The following is a 20,452-nucleotide window of genomic DNA, read 5'->3' as shown; positions in this document are numbered from 1 at the left end:
GAAGTGATATATAAACAACAAAGATATTATATAACTTATAAATACAATCATATAATTACGTAATATATACGTTTAGCAAATTTAAAAAAAAAAACTATATTATTAACCAAATTCTAGTTTTACACATAATTAGCAAGAATGAATAAGGAAAAAAAGAAAGAGGTATGAAATTATGTTAGAGAAAATAAAGAAATGGTGTAAAATGAATGTTAATTTATATAATAAATATTATTAATATTTTGATAATTAAAAATAATATTCAATTTTTTAATTTTAATTTTCATAAATCATGACAACATGTATTTTTTATTTTTAGATAAATAATTTGATTATTTTAATTACTGAAATATATGTAATTTATAGCGTATTTATCGATTTACATTGTATTAATTTATTTCATTTACACTATAAATGAGATAATTATTAATGTATCTACTTATTTATATTGTAAACAAGATATATGAAATTTGAAAAAATACACATATCTCGTTTACAATGTAAACGAGATACATTCATAATTATTTCGTTCACAATATAAATAAGATAAATCAATGCAATTTAAATTAGTAAATACGGTACAAATTACATATTTCAGTAATTAAAATAATTAAATTATTTATTTAAAAAAATTTCCTTTGCTAGTTTTTTCTTTTATTTAAATTTTTTAGTATACTTTTATTTGATGTTGCTCTATATAGTAAAAGGAATAACTTTTTTTTGTTTCCCATGGTATCCCCCAACCCAATAGGTCAAGGACTAATCCGTCACGGATCCAACACTTGTTTAAGCGGACGAGTGAACTGACCACTCGACCAACCCAAATTGGTTGTAAAAGGAAGAACTTTAATGACAAAAAGGGCGAATTAAATATCAACTTTTTTGTTAATGGCCATACAAGGCCAAGAAAGTCAGAGACAATCACCACAAACATATAAAAAATAAAATTGTTCAAAGAAGAGGCACACAAGCCGGGCCCCAAATAGCTGAAATCAACTAAGAGGAAGGATTGGAATCACCAGTAGGAAGGGAGTTCGGATCGACATCAGGGGAAGTCGGGGCAGTCTCTTCGGCAGTTAGAGTCATAGTCTCTGAAGAACTCGGCAGATATCCCTCTTGTTGCTCCTCACGAAAAGGAGACTCAATCAGCTTCTGTCAAAGAGTCTTCAGTTTGGAATCTGTCTCAGGACGAGGAGGGAAAACAATAGCCCCGTCTACGACAATCTTATCAGGATGGAGGGGAGAAAGGTCCAAGTCAGGAGAAATAACTCCAACCTGTTCTTTGAAAATCCTACATGCCTCCTCCGAGCTCTTCGCAATGGAGTCCTCCAAGTCCTGATAAGCCTCCCACCCTTTCTCCAGCTCCCGTTTCAAATCAAGATTCTCCCCGAAGAGTCTGACGTAATTCTACTTCGCCTTCTCCTAGCTCCTCCTTCATCCAGGTAACCTCTCCCTGGAGTCGCTTGATAGAGGACAATTCTCCCCTCTAGCTCCTCCACAACCCTTTGGGAAGAACCCAAAGAACTAAGAGGAGTTTTGTCCAAAATATCAAGAAGAGCAGTGCTGACTCCAACAGTCCAAACACGCTCCCAAACCATAATTTGAAAATGGTTTCGAAGGGAAGCATTATCCATACTAATTTGAGTGTGGGGGGAAGATGTGATTCTGAATGAATTTGGGATCAGCAAAATTAGCTTCCCCAAAAGGAGAAGAGCCAAATTCTGAAGTCTTGTGCTTCTTCTTCTTGGACTCGAAGAAAGGTTGAATTGGAGGAATAGGAGGAAGAAGAGAAGTAGGGACAGAGGTTACCATAATGAGACGAGAAGAGGTTCCTAGTTCACGAGGAGGAGGTGGAGGAGGAGCGCCGGCATCCCTCACAACAGTATCGGCTTGGGCCCAAGCTCTTCTCACGGTGTTCTTGTTACAATTATTGTTATATGTTTGGATATTTTGATGAGCCATAATAATCAAAGTAGGGTGGATGGAGGTAGGGTTTTATTAAGGGGTTCTTCAAATTTAGAGGAAAAGCTAGTGCCAACCACCTTCAATTATATATATATATTTTTTTTCTTCATCTTCATCAACATATAAACATGCCAAGAGTATGAAGGTTACCAAATCTAAAAAAGATAATAACGTACGTCCATTTTGGTGGGTGAAATGAGCAAAAGCAGCAGCAATATTAAAAGTTTTTAAGATGTATGGAATAGAATTATCGAAAAAATTTACGATCAATTCTGATATTAATGAAGTTTAGAAATTATAGGTAGTTATATTTTAGTTCAATAAGTCTTTGTTTACTTAGTGTGGTAATAATGTTATATTAACTTATGTTTTCTAAAGTCTACAAATATAACTTTGTTAACAATAATAGAATTTATAACTTTATTAATTGGTATTGATGGAATTTATTATGAAAAATTTTAAGTGTTTAATTTTTGTTGTTGTTGTCTTACAGTTAAATCAGCATTAATTAACTCGTCTTATTTCTATTTTCAAAATATCTTTTTCTGATATTTTCTATTTATGAGTATTATCATTTGGTTTTTATTTTTAATTTTATTTTATTAAAAGTATTTGATACTAATAATAATTATTTCAGAATCTAAAAATTATATCATATGTAATAAGTTGTTAATAATTAATAGTGTTTAGAAAATTAATATTAACAATGTATTAGTTGTTATTAATATATCTTATATTGTTTGAATAATATTTTGTATATAATTAGACTTCAATTGCATAAGGCAAATTTTTTAAAGTACCAAATAATTCATTTTATAAATTCAAACCCAATAAATCATAACTAACTCAAAATTTTAAGACATCAAATTAATATATTTTTCATTTGATAATTAATCACACAAAAGAAATAATTTAATTGGAGAACAAAATAAATAATAATATATCAACCTTTAATTCATTATAATTATTGAACAAAATAAATAATAATATTTTTCATTTTATTGCAGTGGTTACTGCTTGCTGCTCAACCTCAACCAATTCACATCATTCGCGCAAAAGCTGAATATGCCAACAAAAATTATAAAAGTAATTAAAAAACTAGACTAAGATTACTGAACTAAATTAATTATATTATATAATATAAATTTAAAATGCTATATATATTATTTAGGAATATATTAGATTATATATAAATTAATATTAAATTTAGAAGTTAATTTATAAAAAATATTGTATATAATATATTTATTTAATTCAATAATTTATATATAATTTAATAATATTATTATTCAAAAAAATACAAAAAATACTCTTTTAATATAGATAATAATTATATTTAATTGTTATTTTGTAGTTTAATTAAATAATAATATAAATTAAATTTGATTGATTAAGAAATTTAAAATTTTGTTTAGTAACATATCAAAATTAATTTAAATCTTATAACGATTAATCATAAATAATAATTTAAAATAAAAAATTAATTCAAAATTTAATAATTATAAAAAAATAAAATTATACATAAAAATATTCAATTAAAAATTATTCACCTAATTTTATATAATTTTTTTATTTTTTAAATAGGTACTTCTATTTTTATAAATTTTTTTAGGTTATATTTAAATATTATGATACAATAATAAAATTATTAAATAAAAATACAAGTATGAATATCACTAATATTTTGATAACTAAAAATAACATTCAAAATTTTTATTTTATTTCTTCATAAATAATAACAATATGTATTTTTAATAATATTATTACAACTAAATAATATTAAAAAATATAAATTATTAAAAAAAGTGATATATAAATAACAAAGATATTACATAACTTATGAATATAGTCATATAATTACGTAATACATACGTTTAGCAAATTTAAAAAAAAAATTTCAATTTAAACTAATTTTAATTTTAAAAAATTAAATTAAATTAAAAATTAAATACAATTTTAAAATTTTGACAAAGATGAGAAACAAAAGTGTATTTTATTGAATAAAAAAATTAGCTGAGGGAGGTGGCATGTTATATACGAAATAGATAGTTACAAGAATCAAATTAATCAGACTACTAAATTAATGGGTTATTGATTCAATTGGTGAGTCACAGCTTGAATTAGTTAATCTAATTATAATTAAATAATTATATAAAATTTAATTTTTATAATAAATGTTTTTTTAGTTTTATTTTATATTCAATTAATTATTATTTTTAAATTTTAATAACTCATCAATTAATTTATATTTATTATATTCTTATTTATAAATTTATATTTATTATACTCTTTAAGTATTTATAAAAAAATAAAAATAACAATAATAGAAATAGAAAATATATTGTAATTGATAAAATATTTTTTAATTTGTAAATATAATATTATTTTATTTTATTTACATAATACATTTAATTAAAATATATGTATAGAAAATAATTTTTTTTAGCTCAACTGGATTTGACGGATCAATTTAAACCGATTTAAATGAGTTTGACTAAATTTTATTGGATTTGATTATATTTGATCAAGTTAATTGTTTAACTGATTTAAATGATGATCCAATTTAAATTGATAGCCAGAATGAACTGAATTTAATAATTATGTTTGAAATTCTTCCTTTATCTCATTTATTACTTGTATGCATAATACATTTTATGAACAAAATATATAAATAAAAAAATTTTAAATGTTCTCGATATTTTAATTATTTTAATTGTAATTATAAAAAAAATATAATAATATATAATAATTAAAATCAACTATTAAAATTACGGAAACACTAATAATTTAAGAATATTTAAAATTTTTCCAATGCCATAAACATGGTTTTGACACCTTTTAAAAGGTAATAAGAATAATTTCCAAAAAATATCAGAAATTATAATTCTATATCCTTAAATACTTAATATATATTTACAAAACAGAAACATGATGGATGCAGAGGGCAAACAAGGGTGAGACTGTGAGAGTTGTTGTCTAAAGTAATACGGGTACGGGGTACCCAAAATTGGAGGGAGGAAATCGTAAAATCCTAACGGTCCTATATTATAAAGGAGAAGAGAAGAGAAGAGAAGAGAAGAGAAGAGAACCAGATTCTCGACGGTGCTCTCTTATTCGTGTTCTTCTTGTTGGTTGTTCCCAAAGTCCAAAGAAAGAAGAAGCGGCGAAACGAAACGATGTCGTACGACGACGTTGAGATCGAAGACATGGAGTGGAACGAGGAGCTTCAGGCGTACACGTACCCTTGCCCCTGCGGGGACCTCTTTCAGATCACCAAGGACGATTTGAAGCTCGGCGAGGAAATCGCTCGCTGCCCTAGCTGCTCCCTCTACATCACCGTCATCTACAACATCGAAGATTTCTCCGATCACAATCGCAACAACAAACCTCTCCAACCTTCAAATTCCCAATCCCTCACCGTTGCTTGAATTTTCAGGTTACTATCCCTGTTTCCTCATATCAATTTTCCTTTCTGTTGCCGCGTAGCTTAATTGCACTGTTTTTTGCACTAATCTGTGTGTTTTACTTTATGTATTAACTTTTCTTTCTTTTTTTTCTTTGAAATAATTTGTTGAGTAGTATATTAGAGAGATAAAGAGAATATTTTGGCTAAACTTATGCAATTTAGAGATGAAATTTATCACTTTTGTCTTTGTATCGTGTTTACTTTTAATCCCTAACCCTAAATCAACATATAGTGTGTGTTATATATACCTTTGTTGGAGTATTATTGGTATGTGATACAGCTGATAGGTTTATTCACTCACTTTGCAATTTGCATATCATACCTCCCCCACCATTGGTTTTGGTGTTGCCGGCCATGCTCACATGTTGGACTGCATATAGAACTTAGAAGAACTGAAGAAGTATGGGGGTATATGTGAGCTTTTCACAAAATAAGGGGGTGTTGAATTAGTAAAATTACCATTTAAGTTTTACCCACCTTGATTTGAGAATAGGTTTGTGACTGAGCTTCTTTTCAAGTAATCAATGGGAATCTATTCTCATTAGTACTAGTTTGTCATATGCTAAATGCTGATGCACTGATCACTAATTCTATGCATAGAATAGATTATCACTTGCTAACAAATCTATGGTTCCCCCCTTTCTTTTTGGGTCTAATAATGCCTGTTCCCTGTTGTTGACTATGAATTTGTTCATTACTATGACACTTCACTTCTTTTTAGTTCCCTTCTGCCATATTTATGCCTGTTTCATTTGGTCTCAAGTTTACATTGGGATATAGATTTCAAGGAAGTAAAAGTCAAAGGAATATGCTTGATTTAAATGTATTGTATTTATACTGAGAATGTTACATATTAGTGCTCTTGTGAATGATGGATCTTCTGTTGTGTAAGGGGTAAGGCACCTCTTCTGTGTTTAATCAACTTTGAATTAGGGAAAGTAGTATTTCGGTTACACTTACATGTGATGGATGGAATTATATCAAAGCTAGAGAGTTGTCATCGTCATCATCATCATCATCATCATCATCGTCATCTATAGTTCACTTAATTATTTGGATCCAACTACTGCATCACTTTTTTTAATTTGATTTTCGTTACCATGTTAACATACTAATACATACTTTTCTTTTTTCTGATTTTATTAATGAAAAATTATGCTTAGAGAGAATTTCTTGTATGAAACAATTTCAACGGTACCACCAAACAGCAGATGCAGTCTCAAATTTCAATTATTTAATATTACTTCTTCTATAATTGTGTGTATATATTATTATTATAATAATAATAATAATACAAGATGGTGTGATGTTCTTTCTGCATTTATTTGATAATTAATGATCAACATTACTTTTATCACAAGCATAAGCCAAGTTTGATATTGGCCAAAATTCTGAACATCCCTGAATGCCACAAATATTCACCATGTTTACTTTTTCTTGTTCAAATTGATTCAACTACATACATCATGCTTTCTATCAAATAATTGTTTATTTCAACAAATTAGTACATTGGATAAATAGTAGTTAGATGCATTAGTTTTTTAATATGTTAATTTGTCTAAATAGACAATTATTTGATATCAGAAAAAAGTAACACTAACATATGCTGAATTACATAACAAGTGGCATGGCTTTGAAACTATGAAGTTGTTATTTCATTGCATCACAAATTCGGGCAGTGTTTATTGTTGAAGAATAAGAACAAGGAAAGGGAAAAAAGATCAGAGATATAATCCAATTATAGTATTTAATGAGGGTGGTGCATCCAATTTACCCCAACTGACCCCAGATATGCTTGAAAAATTTGGTACCAACCAAAAGTGCAGAATGAAAAAACATATATAGCCAGAAATAATACAAATGGAAATATAGTTGGTCTCAGTATTTTCTGATAGTCAATTATGACTCTGTCATTTATATTAATGTTTGTAAAGAATAAAAAGATAGTTTTGCTTTTCATGTTCTTATCATAAAATCAGATGCTAATAATATACGACAAAGTAACATCGGTTCAATGAAAATTTAAATAAAAAAGTTATACATACATTGTAGCAGTCTCCATTTTTTTAATATGTTGTGCAAAGAAGTGTGATATTCTTTATTATTTTTATGCATGTGAGTTTTATACTACTATGTGTAAGAATTTTCACTTTTTAAAAGATACAAAATGTCAGTGTCATTTTGTGTAGCAAACAAAAAAAAAAATCGTTAAGGCCGGAACAAGTTTTGCCACAAGGTTTGTAACTGAGCTTCTTTTCAAGTAATCAATGGGAATCTATTCTCATTAGTACTAGTTTGTCATATACTAAATGCTGATGCACTGATCACTAATTCTATGCATAGAATAGATTATCACTTGCTAACAAATCTATGGTTCCCCCCTTTCTTTTTGGGTCTAATAATGCCTGTTCCCTGTTGTTAACTATGAATTGTGTTCATTACTATGACACTTCACTTCTTTTTAGTTCCCTTCTGTCATGTTTATGCCTGTTTCATTTGGTCTCCGAGTTTACATTGGGATATAGATTTCAAGGAAGTGAAAGTCAAAGGAATACACTTGATTTGAATGTATTGTATTTATACTGAGAATGTTGGATCTTCTTTTGTGTAAATGACTAAAATTGTATAAAACCACTATATTGCAGGTGTCCTGGAACAAGTTTTGCCACAGCTTTTGACTTATTGTAGCATACACACGTCTTGCTTTGCAGATAGGAATTCTTGTTATTTGAAATGAAAAGGGAGAGATAAGCGACACCAGAGATTATATAGTACAGAAAGAGCGCTATCATTTCTGTATCATTGTTATGTGGGAAACTAGCTAAGTTTTAGTTATTGAACTTGGTTGAACTTTTGATAGGACATCGATTCTTATAAAATAAACCATCATTGGTATATTATAATCCCACGGCTAAGGATGGAATGTGATTATTTATCAACCTTTTATCTTATTTTGGAGCTTATTCATTATTCTATGCTATAGCTGCTCAGTAGTATAAATGGGCGAAAACTTTGGTGCAGCAGGTATTTGACCATGTGATTAGTCAATGTGTTTGTCCTATCTACTTAGGACCCTTTGGCAATATTAGTGGTTAACTAGATTTATAATTCAATTCTTTGGTAAACATGATCTACTTATTGTTTGTCCCATACGAACTCATAATCTAAGCAAGTGAAATATTTTGAATAGAGTGACGATGATAAGGGCCAAATTATACTCACGTCAATATCATTTTACGCTTATCAAATTCTTCAGAAAGCATGATATAAGAAAAGTAGTCTCTACAATTCCTGGAACTGACATGTTGATTACCGGAGATAAGATTCACTATTTGATTCCTTTGAAAAGAAAAATCAAATTAGATTGCATTCTTCACTTTAAAATTTAAATACAGAAAATGTTAGTAAGGAAATCGCACAAATGTTTTTTTTTTTTTTTCCTGGTTATATAAATGATTATCAAGAAGAAAAATCCTCCTGGTGAGTTTTCCAACTCTGAAAGCATTAGTTCAGGGGTAAGATCATGTTGTTTTTGAAAAAAAAAAAAACAAAGAAAAGGGTCAAGGGCGTGTTATTCGAATAAAAAAAATAGAAACAAATTTATCCAATTGTATCAAAATTTTGGTTATATGTTTATTATTTTTCATTAGAGTTTAAGTTTGATGCCATAAAAAATTTGAGTCATGTTACATATTTAAGAATTTTTATTTAAGTATTTTTATTAATCAAATCTGATTAAATTATATTAAATCCAACAAAAACGGTCACAAAAAAAAAATCTAACAAAAATTACTCATAGACATACCTGTGAAATCACACATCGTTTTTGCCGTGAAACAGTACCGAAATTTCTTAACTTTAATACAAAAAATTTTTAATTTTGACATCAAAATATTTAAAAGTTTTGGATTTGTTATTATATTTATTTTGCTTCTTTTTAGTCTTCTTTTTTTTTCGTACCGAATTTCTGTCTTTTTATTTATAAGGTTACGTGTTTTTCTTTTAAAATTTTTTGCTTTTATTGTAGAAAAGAATAAACCAAAAGTTGCATAATTCTTTCTTTTTTTTCTCTTTTTCTTTTTGTTTTTATTCTTTTTAAAAAGTTAAACAATAAAATTATATAAAAAAAAGGAAGAGGAGTTGTTTGGGAAAAAAAAAGAGGAAGAGGAGTTGTTTGGAAAAAAACATAAGACAGAAAAATGTAATGCCAAAATTTCTCAATCGACACACGTAAAACAGAGTGCTGCAATTTTTTTATTTTTTTCTTTTTGGTGTAAAATTTTTGTATTTTTATTGTAAAGTGTGTTTTTCCTTTAAAATTTTTTGTGTTTATTGTCAAAAAAATAAATTAAAAAGTAAAACAAAAGGTTGCATAATTCTTTATTTTTGTTTGATTTTTTCATTCTTCTTAAAAGGTGAAAAAAAAAAATTATGAAAGTTGGTACAAGAAAATTATAAAAACAAGGATGATGACGACGAAGAGGACGACGATGAAGGAAGAAACAAAAAAGATGAAAATGTGAAAGAAGAGGAGATGATAATAATAATGATGACGACGACGACAACGATAATAAAGGAGAAGAAAAAAAAGAAGAGGAGAAAGAAGAAGATTAATATAAAAATTAATTATAAAATAAAATAAAAACAAATTAATAAAATAATTAATTTTTAAATTTTATACATAAATTACTTTTATACAGACAATGATTATTGTGTATTATACTATTATTAATCATTATATATTGGTATATAAATATATATTATTTAAATTTTTAATATATAATTTACATTAATAATTAATTTAATAACTAATTTTAATTGAGTTTAAAAAAATCCAAAAGTTAAACTATAACTCGAGAAGATCCGATACATTCAATATTCAAAGGTTTCTTCCTGCGCTTTGTGGCGGCTGTGCCTTCTCTCTCACTCACTCTCTGTGGCTATGAAGTTTCTCAGAGTCTTCAAAGTCAAACCTTCCAACTTCAAACACAGAGGAACCACCCCTGCTCCCCATTTCTCTACTCTCTCCGAACCCCAAACACCGATCTCCGAAGCCAACCTCCTCCATTCAATCCAATCCTCTCAGTGGCATTTCGTCGAACACCTCGCCCCCAACCTCACCCCTTCCCTCCTTTCTTCCACCCTCACCGCCCTCCACCACTCCCCCCACCTCGTCCACCACCTCCTCACCCTCCTCCTCCTCCACCACTCTTCCTCCCTTGACCTCACCAGCCATTGCCTCTCCCTCTGCATCCTCTCTCGCCTCTCCTCCCCAAAACCCGCCATTGACCACTTCAAGCACCTCATTCACTCTTCCATTTCCCCCACCCAGGACATTTTCAATGAGCTATCACTTGCCCATGATCACTTCAGTGCCAAGACTAGTAGTACCATTGTCTTTGATCTTATGATCAAGGCTTATTGTGAGCTCAAGAAGCCCAATGAGGCCATGGAGTGTTTCTCCTTGATGAAAGGAAAAGGGGTTGTTCCCAAAGTTGAAACTTGTAACCAGATGCTGAGTTTGTTCTTGAAATTGAATAGGACTCAGATGGCTTGGGTTCTTTATGCTGAGATGTTCAGGATGAAGATTAAGTCCAGTGTCTACACTTTTAACATAATGATCAATGTGTTGTGTAAAGAAGGGAAGTTGAGCAAGGCAAAAGAGTTCATTGACCAAATGGATGCTCTTGGTGTCAAGCCCAGTGTTGTTACTTATAACACCATGATCCATGCTTACTGTTCGAGAGGGAGACTCAAAGGGGCAAGCTTGATCTTTGAAACGATGAAGGGTAAAGGTCTTGCGCCGGATGCTTACACTTATAACTCTTTCATTAGCGGGTTGTGTAAGGCAGGAATGCTTGAAGAGGCATCTGCAATACTTGGTAACATGTTGGAGTTTGGCTTGATTCCCAATGCAGTGACATATAATGCATTGATTGATGCTTACTGCAACAAAGGGGACCTGGGTAAGGCTTTTGCGTACAGGGATGAGATGATAAGCAAAGGCATAGTGCCATCTATGGTAACCTACAATGTGTTTATTCATGCACTGTTTATGGAAGGGAGGACAGCGGAAGCTGATGATATGATCAAAGAGATGCAAGAAAAGGGGATGAATTTGGATGCTGTTACATATAACATATTGATTAATGGGTATTGCAGATGTGGGGATGCAAAGAAAGCCTTTGAGCTTTACGATGAAATGGAGAGGGAAAGGATTCGGCCAACGCTGGTAACTTACACATCGCTTATATATGTTCTGGGTAAAAGGGACAGAATGGTAGAGGCAGATAACTTGTTTAACAAGATTCAACAAGAAGGTCTGTTGCCAGATATCATAATGTTTAATGCATTGATTTGTGGTCACTGCGTAAATGGTAACATCAGTCGAGCATTTGAACTCTTAAAAGAGATGGACCGGATGAAGGTTCTACCGGATGAAGTCACTTATAATACCCTGATGCAAGGATACTGCAGGGAGGGGAAGGTGGAAGAAGCTCGCGAACTTCTTGATGAGATGAAAAGAAAGGGGATCAAGCCTGATCATATTAGTTACAATACACTCATTAGTGGATACAGTAAAAAGGGCGATATGAAGGATGCTTTTAGAGTTCGTGATGAAATGTTGACCACAGGATTTAATCCTACACTTCTTACTTACAATGCTCTTATACAAGGCTTATGCAGAAAGAGAGAAGGAGAGCATGCTGAAGAGCTCCTCAGAGAAATGGTAAGTAAAGGCATTACCCCTGATGACAGCACCTACCTGTGTGTGATTGAGGCAATGGAGAATGTTGAAGAAGTGGTGGGAAATGATGATCAATAACCTTTTGTTCGTGCTCATTGGCTCGAAGTTGAATGTGGAAATATCGGTGTTCAAGAAGAAAATCATTTACACAGAGGGAACTCGTGCGGGAACTCCTATCTTTGAAGGTTGGTGGATGTAAGTCTCTTGGAATTCTTGGCTTCTACAAGATGCATTATGTATGGGACAAAAATGTGCCTGTACCGTATATGAACAAGTTTTAATGCAGTTCTTGGGAAAGTATAATGTTCTTTTGCTCATTTCTTTTGTTGTAAGATTATTATAATTTTTTTTAATAATTTTCTTTCAGTTTTGTGATGTATAGCTGATGATTGAATTCGGCCTTGTTTAGTGCATAAATTACATAGAAAATTTGTTGAGTTGGTGGAAAAAAGTGACGAAAATGTTTGTTACTTTTCTAATGAAAAATCGTTCCCTTAAATAATCAGTAGCCTTAGCTTAATCTTTCCTGATATTTATGTTATGCTAATGATTTCAATCTCTGCTATTTTGCAAAGTAGATTTTCAGTTTTGACTTTTTTTTTATGAATATTTTTTAGATGAAGCAGGAATCCTATATCTATAATTCTATAAAATAATAACTCATGTTTGATTATCCAAAAAGACAGACCATGAAACCACCTTTTTTATTTTTTTCTCCCTTTGGAACTCTTCATTTTTATTTGTCCTGACATATATATATATATAAGTGATTTCACTTTGATTGGCCTTCTATTTATTTAAGTTTGCACGTAAAGGATATGGCCTAATTCACCACTTTCTAAAGAGGATACTGACTTTGTTGCTTTTTTATTTATTTGATTAACGCACGTAAGTTTCTCATTATAGGTTGCAACACAACATTAAAGCTAAGCTTTTGAAAGATTATATTGTATATCTATATAGAAGGAAGTGGAAGTGCCTGCTGAATCTCAATCTACCTTTTGTTTATGCCATTTCTGTATATCCTTCATTGGCCAAGGTAGTTTTCTTTTCTCAGCCTTATTATGAGTCTTTGTCAACCATTCATTGGCCAGGGTAGTTTTGTCCAAACATTTTTGGTTGTTCAAGAGTGAAAACTACAATTTCACTTTAAAGGAGGATGACCCCTTTAGTTAGCCCTATCATTACCAAAAATTCTACTAATATGGTTCAAGAAATTGTAACCATTTTGTGTTTTTTCATCCCAAGACTCAAATTCAAGACCATTGAAAACGGACAAGCTTGCCTGTTGCTTGACCAACATGGTATTGGTAATTTGGTTGACTTATATTGCCATGGCAAATTTGGAGGGTGGATCAAATGGAAGATAGACAAGTGGCGAAAGGTAAAGGAAGATCCAAAAAGACCGTACACGAGGTAGTCAAGGGAGAATTATGTGTAAATAGTTTTACTATAAACATGATAAATGATAGGACACAAAGATATCGTTTGATTCATGTAGGATGTAGCTGATCCCACTCAGTTTTATTTATTTATGATTTATTTTTTAGTTCTTTTAGAATTCTCAAAACTACTATAGAGAGGGCTTCATCCATGTTTAAAGGTTTACTACTTCTACAGCTATACATCATACTATCATAGTGGTGTTGTTAATTTAACAGAATTAGTAGTGCATTTCTTCAAATGTTCAAAGGAGATCACACTTGTATTTGTTCCTAATCTGGTTGTTCTTTGTAATCTTTTAGAAGTCTGCAATATGATATATCATTTTATTGGTCTCTAAAGTGAGAACTTTTCAGAATGGACCACACAATACACATACCATGATCAATAATACAAATCAATTTATCTTATTCACATCACTATAGTGATAAAATAATATTCATAGAATCTTCCCACTTTTGCTGTCATACACAATTTTTTTTTACCTGAATTCTGATGTAATGGTGAGCCAATTTCTTTGCTGAGTGAGTGAGTGGGAACATCTTAAGCCACATGAATTTATTGGACAAGGTTCACTCTCCACTCCTCCAAGGGACACTTATAGCTTCGCATGCTTCAATGCAAAAAGCCAACCACGTTTTCAGTTTCACTACCAAATGGAACCCTGCATCAGTTATTGATGTTATATGGCTTGTTTTTTTCCTTTTATAGTGGAGTTACATCTTATCTTCTCAACTCTGATGCGGATTTCCATTTTGAGTCCATCAAATTTTTTGAAGAAAACACTATATCTTGAACCTTTACTTGGAAGGTTACTTTAATTTCTGATGGACATGTTGTCCCCATTTTCATCTTTATTAGAATTAATTGTGCCTAACACAACCCTTTAAGTTATCTTAGTAGCAAAACAGCATAAATTTTTATACTATATAATAATTGAGTGAGTCTAACTGAATTCCAAAAGCTACCTCAGAGAGTCAGAATTGCATAATACTTATAAAGGTTATGATGGCTATATCCTGAAGTGACGTGAGACTTCTAAGAATCTTCTTTCATGAAGTTGCTCAGAACAGGTTTTTCTTTTTCTGTTTGTGGAAACACATGCACCATGCACTGAGTCAAATTTTGGACTAATCATACATCAAATAAAGCACTTTGTTTCGTGAAAGCATCAATGTTTGCAAAAGCTTCATATATTTAAATGAAGAAACCAACCTCAAAGACTGGTTATCTTCTCAAGGAAAAAAATTTGGCATGGGTTCTTTTGTAGGACACATAGTTCCAGGGTTAGCACTTGCCCTTCTTGGCCTATGGCATACCATAAACACCATCAAATCTTACCTTTTGAAGGGCCCTTCTAACTTCACTGCAAGATTCTGGTACCAACTTAACACACCTCAGTATTCTAGTAGACTTAAGCACTTGCAACTTGTTTCCCTTTTGGCCTTTTCCATCCTTGCAATTTTTATGCAAGTTTTGGACTTCCCTCATTTTCACTATGCATTTAAGCTTGATAACTTTGAGCATGCAACCATGTTCATACACCTAGCTTTGTTTGCTGGTTTCGCGCTCTCTACAGAGTTAACCGATTCGCTTGACCTCTTCTCTGGCTTTGTTGGAATCTTTGCATCCTCAGTGTTTAGCCAAGAACTCTTCCTACTCCACTTTCATTCCACAGACCATGTTGGACTTGAAGGCCATTACCATTGGTTGTTGCAGCTCATAGTACTAGTCTCGTTCGTAGCATCTCTGGCTGCAACTACTTTCCCCAACAGTTTCACCTCGGCACTTGTACTTTCTATATCAGTAATCTTCCAAGGGTGTTGGTTTATAAACATGGGGTTTAATCTGTGGGTTCCTGGACTTGTTCCTAAAGGATGTGTAATGAATTTGCCAATGGCCAATGAAAATCATATGCTAGGAGCAGTTACTTGTGGCACTAAAGAGGCTGATTTTCGCGCGAGAGCATTAGCCAATTTACAATTCAGTTGGATCCTTTCCTCAATTCTGATATTTGCAGGAATTGTTTGCTTGAAACTAGCTAGAAGATACACCATTGCAGATAGGTTGGAATATGAAAGACTTCATAATAAAGGCGCTGACTCCTCCATGTCGAGTGAAGGTTTCAAGCAGCCGAAATAATCTACCATAGTTTCAAGTGAATGAAGATCTGAGATCATGAAATACAATATAATGTATCCAACACTATGTTGGATTTTGATTGTAAGAATTCTAAAAATGTCTAGTGTATATCAAGGTAATAATCTCCAATAAATGTCAGAAGCATGCTATCTCTAGATCCTGTTGATTGCTTTATGAATACCCTTAAAATTCAATCAACAAGTTGTTGATCTTGGACTTGTTAATTATTATAAGGGATGTTTCTGCATACATCAATTTCTTACTGTTTTGCACCAAATAAAGGGGCCTTTTCTTTTGATAACTTAATGTAAACAGGTTTCAGATTTCCATTATTTTTCAAATTGAGGGGAAAAAAAGAAAAAAATAATAATAACAAAAAATAACAAACTATTGAAATTGATTATTATTAAGACCAGATATCTCTAAGAAAATCAGACATATTTGTGTATATTTCTTTGTTTTGTACCAATTAAAATTCATATAATAGGATTCAGATACCGGATTTTTCTTTTTAATGTTCTACTTCACATCAAGACTAGCAGAAAGAAAGATTCAATCTCTTTGAAGATAATAAATATATGAATCAAATTGAAACTGTTTCATGAGCTTATTCTCACTCAGCAGCCACTTCCAGAGATGCTTCGATTCGAAGAAGAACGAATCCAACAGCAACACCAACAAGAACAAGTCCATTCATGATGGCTGCAATCTGGAAAATCTCACCTGCAGCATTGCATGTTGAAGATGCAGCTCCTCCTCCTCCACCACCACCACCTTTGGATTTTCCCTTCAATGAGCTCACAACCTTTGCAAAGGATTGTTCAGTGCACAATGAATGGCCTAATGAGGTGACATTGTTCTGCACCTTCAATCCTCCAAAAGAATTCAACCCTGCAACGTAGTGAACACTTCTCTTCCTCCTCCTTGTGGTGCAAACAGTAGCATTTCCCATCATTGTAGAAGTAGACATTATTGCTGATGCTGCAGCCATCATTGATATCTGAAAAGTATGCAAAGAAAATGAACTATTAAGTCACTTGTTAACAAAGAAAATTGAGATACAATACAAAGTGTTTGTATGGATAAGGTAAGGAAACTGTGGATGGTTGACTAGAACATATGAATATGATAGCAAGTTGTGTTATGTGGCATGCAACTTTAGATGCTGTGACCAAGAAAATAAGTTTACCGTATGCTTAGTTAATAATATTCATTCCTTTGAACTATCTTTGTTCTTCTTATCTTAATCCAAAAGATTTGAAGATTTTTGAATTCTATTTGCCTTTAAAAATTGTCCTTTATTTAGCCTTTAGTAGAAAGAGAAAATAAAAAGTAAGTAACTTCTCGAATTTTTTAAACCAAAGACTGAAATTTAAAAGACAAGTAGCATTTTCGTTTTTCATAACGACTTATTTGGGAGTTTGAATTTAGTCCAAAACATAAATTATTTTCCAACTTAAGATACTGTAATTTACTATATTCAAAATATTTGAAAACCCAATTTAAGATTAAATTGGTTCACCAATTTCGTGTAAGAAGAAATAAATTAGGACAATCAATTTATTATATTGATTCACCAATCTTGTTATTATGTGAAATCATTAAATTAAAAAATGTGTTATTAAAGTCATTTGATGGATCTTACTAGCTAGATATTTGTGGAAAGTTAACCATAGATTGTTGGTTAATAACTAGTAATACTGATAATTAAATAGGGTTAGAGGCTCCACAAATTAAACTGTTGGGGTTGGAAAACATAGATCTGTTTCATGCACCAGATTTTTCACATGCATATATACATTGTAAAGGGAGAAGCTCAAGATGAGTATATAGACAATGAACAAGTCAAGCTCAGTTCTTAACAACATATATACATACATATATATAAAACAACCTCTAAGGTTGTTTCTTAACAACATAGACCTGTATCATTTTTACTATTTTCATGTTCTTACTCATCTTCAGTTCACATATGAAAGTATCAGCACTTGCATTTACATTGTTCCTTCTGCAAAATCCTCCCCACCCTTTAATGCAAACTCTACCGTCTATCCATTTAGTCGCTCTTCCGGTGAAAGCAGGCCAAGGACTACTCTCAACAGTTATCTTCTCCGGCGAGTTCACTTTGATATACTGTAATAGCAAAGATAGTAGTGATCAGTTATCACATAGGTTAATTAAATACCTATTATATATAATTGTGAAACTGTAAAATAAAATAAAATAAAACTATACCTTGCAACATAGTTTAATAGTTTCTGGGATGGTAATGGAGTACTCCTTAATGAGCTTACATGGAACATGCTGCAATAATGACATGCCATGAATTTAAATACAAAATAGTTTGTATAAAAAGGTTTTAAAAGTCTAAAACTTAATAGAAACATTGAAACACAGAAAGAATTAGACTAACCAATTCATTGGGTCTGGATTTGTTCATTTTGGCAACAAAGTATGGATTGTGTTGATCAATATAAGTTGCAATAATTTCTCCATACTCCTTAATATCATTGTAATTTCCCCCTAAAACCAAATACAAAACATGTCTCATGCAGCATAAAAACAAAGAAATCAACTGAAAAATGAAAACAAAGTTTAAAACTTACTTTCCCTTTTTGCAGGAGCTTTCCCAGCTCTATGCTCGTCCTCATCCTCGTCCTCATCCTCATCCTCATCCTCATAATCTTCATCATCATCATCATCATCATTTTCTTCTTCTCCTTCTGATGACTCCTCCATCTCCACTGCCGCCTCCTCCTCCAACGTTTGTGTCTTTTCACACATTGATTTTTCAAAGATCTTGAACTCGAATGTGCTGCTTCCATCCGGATTGAAAACAATAATAACACAAGCTTCTTGTATACCATTATCACTTACAAACTCCTTCCATCCATCATCAAAACACACCTTCTCACCAATGCAACTTGTCTTCACCCTCCATGCTCCTCCTCTTCCATTTCTCAGTATGAATTCCTCAGGTACCCTTTCTTTCATCCTTGTCAATGCCACATGCTCTTCTGGGAGTAGCTGCAAGATCAATTTAAAGAAAGAAAAGAAAAGAAGATCATTGTTTAATCAAGTCTGGATCATATCATAGTAAATTTAATAACTCATTCACTCTGTTCTTACAAACATGAATAATGTACCATTATGAAAATACACACACTAAATTAAGAAGTTACCAATTTTTCAGAGCTAAACTGTGGAAGGAAGACTTTGAAGAAGGAGGATTGCTCAGCTGAAGTATTCATCATATCTGAAAATTCCACATTTCATATTACAATATCAAGAAATTCTGTAACTCCTTTCAATTCACAATTCACTCATAGCTGAGGAAGGGATTTTATGAATGTTTTCTACATAGCTGCATTTCTTCAAATTTGATTAACTATTAGCAAATTAGAACACAATACAAATCAAAGAGATTGACTTTTGACAAAATCATCTACTATTCTACTCTCCTCACAAACGTGCATACCTAATTTAATTCCAAAACAAATTTTAAAAGCTTGACCTTGACAAAATACATGAAAATACATCACAATATATAAGGAAGCGCAAGCAAAAAAAAGTTATAGAAACAGTTCATAATTATGCAGAGTCTGTTAAAATTAAACAGTCTTCAATTTTTTGAGGCTGTTGACAAAACTCAAAGTTGGAAAATCAAAGAAAAATAGTATGCAAAATATACACATGATTTTGTATATATCAACTACAAGTTAACACCAAAGTTTGGTACATGACTGCAGTTAAAAACAATTTCCGCATAATTGATTAAAGAGAAATGAGAAAGAAGCAAAAAACCTTACCAAAAAAGTGTATATCGAAGTTCTTGATCTGCCTGGAAAAAAATATTGTCCAGATCTGCACAAAGGTGCTTTCTTTCAACGTTGATGATGCAAAACCTGAAACAAAAATAGGAAATTTCAGTAACAACATAGTAAAATCATAATGAAACCAAACACATAACAATAGCAGCAGCATATATAGCACCAAAACACATAACAATGAAACCAAAAAGAGGAACAAAACAATGCCTTTTGGGAGGGGGAACAAGAAAGCAAGAGTGATAGAGAGAATGCTAAACAAGAAAGAAGAAATCAATTTCAGAGAGATAACAAACAATAAAGAAGAAGGCATACTGGAGAGGAAGAATAACAAGATCAGATGCGGTTTTGCAAAAAATAAGAATTTAAAATATATATTATCTGCTACAGTCTAATTAGTGATTGACTTAAGACTTTACACTCATCACTTGCCAAATTCAATTGCATTGATGTAAATGTAATCTTTTTCATCACTACTATCATTTTTAGAAATTAGAATACTATGCTGACCTTAGCTTGCATGCATTACTGTTAGGTAACTTATTATTAAGGAGCTACTTTTTTTTATTTCCAAAGATAGGCAAAGAATAAAGCTGTCCAGAATTCAGGACAAGTGAAATAAGAACTCATCTGGGGTCTTGCAATGGAATATGCATGCATGCATACATACATACAACATTGGAATATGAGAGAAAGTCTCTGCTGGACTCCATGGTTACTATTTATGAATTTATCATAATAATATACTAATATATGAAGTGATGCTGCTATTTATTTCATTTTAATTTATGGTCCCCTTAAAGAAAAGTTAACTTTTAATTTGATATCTGAAAGATTTAGACGCTGACAAAAAAAAAAACCTCC

At 31.5% G+C, this 20,452-nt stretch overlaps 5 protein-coding genes across 5 annotated transcripts; 3 read left to right on the top strand and 2 right to left on the bottom strand.

Moving 5' to 3' along the window:
* Positions 1-4,836: 4,836 nt before the first annotated feature.
* Positions 4,837-8,367, top strand: LOC112736820 (diphthamide biosynthesis protein 3). The gene is made up of 2 exons (XM_025786442.3): positions 4,837-5,398; positions 8,074-8,367. The coding sequence occupies exon 1, from the start codon at positions 5,139-5,141 to the stop codon at positions 5,388-5,390; it is 252 nt and encodes an 83-aa protein (XP_025642227.1). The 5' UTR covers positions 4,837-5,138; the 3' UTR covers positions 5,391-5,398; positions 8,074-8,367.
* A 1,922-nt stretch (positions 8,368-10,289) lies between these two features.
* Positions 10,290-14,029, top strand: LOC112736811 (uncharacterized). Its single transcript, XM_025786431.3, has 2 exons — positions 10,290-12,371; positions 13,083-14,029. The coding sequence occupies exon 1, from the start codon at positions 10,371-10,373 to the stop codon at positions 12,252-12,254; it is 1,884 nt and encodes a 627-aa protein (XP_025642216.1). The 5' UTR covers positions 10,290-10,370; the 3' UTR covers positions 12,255-12,371; positions 13,083-14,029.
* Positions 14,030-14,254: 225 nt separating this feature from the next.
* Positions 14,255-15,916, top strand: LOC112736815 (uncharacterized). Its single transcript, XM_025786437.3, has one exon. The coding sequence runs from the start codon at positions 14,874-14,876 to the stop codon at positions 15,759-15,761; it is 888 nt and encodes a 295-aa protein (XP_025642222.1). The 5' UTR covers positions 14,255-14,873; the 3' UTR covers positions 15,762-15,916.
* Positions 15,917-16,149: 233 nt separating this feature from the next.
* Positions 16,150-17,856, bottom strand: LOC112736819 (uncharacterized). Its single transcript, XM_025786441.3, has 2 exons — positions 17,717-17,856; positions 16,150-16,761 (listed from the first exon to the last, which is right to left on the bottom strand). Exon 2 carries the CDS (start codon positions 16,753-16,755, stop codon positions 16,375-16,377), a length of 381 nt encoding a protein of 126 aa, XP_025642226.1. The 5' UTR covers positions 16,756-16,761; positions 17,717-17,856; the 3' UTR covers positions 16,150-16,374.
* On the bottom strand, positions 17,541-19,945 carry LOC112736814 (B3 domain-containing protein REM20). The gene is made up of 7 exons (XM_025786436.3): positions 19,799-19,945; positions 19,571-19,666; positions 18,944-19,017; positions 18,368-18,788; positions 18,175-18,284; positions 17,997-18,065; positions 17,541-17,894 (listed from the first exon to the last, which is right to left on the bottom strand). The coding sequence occupies exons 1-7, from the start codon at positions 19,899-19,901 to the stop codon at positions 17,658-17,660; spliced, it is 1,110 nt and encodes a 369-aa protein (XP_025642221.1). The 5' UTR covers positions 19,902-19,945; the 3' UTR covers positions 17,541-17,657.
* Positions 19,946-20,452: the final 507 nt, after the last annotated feature.

This window comes from Arachis hypogaea, chromosome 13, assembly GCF_003086295.3.
Source record: "Arachis hypogaea cultivar Tifrunner chromosome 13, arahy.Tifrunner.gnm2.J5K5, whole genome shotgun sequence".
Taxonomy (NCBI): domain Eukaryota; kingdom Viridiplantae; phylum Streptophyta; class Magnoliopsida; order Fabales; family Fabaceae; genus Arachis; species Arachis hypogaea.
The sequence above is the reverse complement of the archived record's forward strand: the minus strand, read 5'-3'. Positions and strand labels throughout refer to the sequence as shown.

Coding starts and splice junctions, on each gene's coding strand:
- LOC112736820 (XM_025786442.3), top strand. CDS start 5,139: ATGTCGTACGACGACGTTGAGATCGAAGACATGGAGTGGAACGAGGAG.
- LOC112736811 (XM_025786431.3), top strand. CDS start 10,371: ATGAAGTTTCTCAGAGTCTTCAAAGTCAAACCTTCCAACTTCAAACAC.
- LOC112736815 (XM_025786437.3), top strand. CDS start 14,874: ATGGGTTCTTTTGTAGGACACATAGTTCCAGGGTTAGCACTTGCCCTT.
- LOC112736819 (XM_025786441.3), bottom strand. CDS start 16,755: ATGATGGCTGCAGCATCAGCAATAATGTCTACTTCTACAATGATGGGA.
- LOC112736814 (XM_025786436.3), bottom strand. CDS start 19,901: ATGCCTTCTTCTTTATTGTTTGTTATCTCTCTGAAATTGATTTCTTCT. Junction 18,285..18,367: donor AGCTCCTGCAAAAAGGGAAA/GTAAGTTTTAAA, acceptor ATTTGGTTTTAG/GGGGAAATTACAATGATATT. Junction 18,066..18,174: donor AATCCAGACCCAATGAATTG/GTTAGTCTAATT, acceptor TCATTATTGCAG/CATGTTCCATGTAAGCTCAT.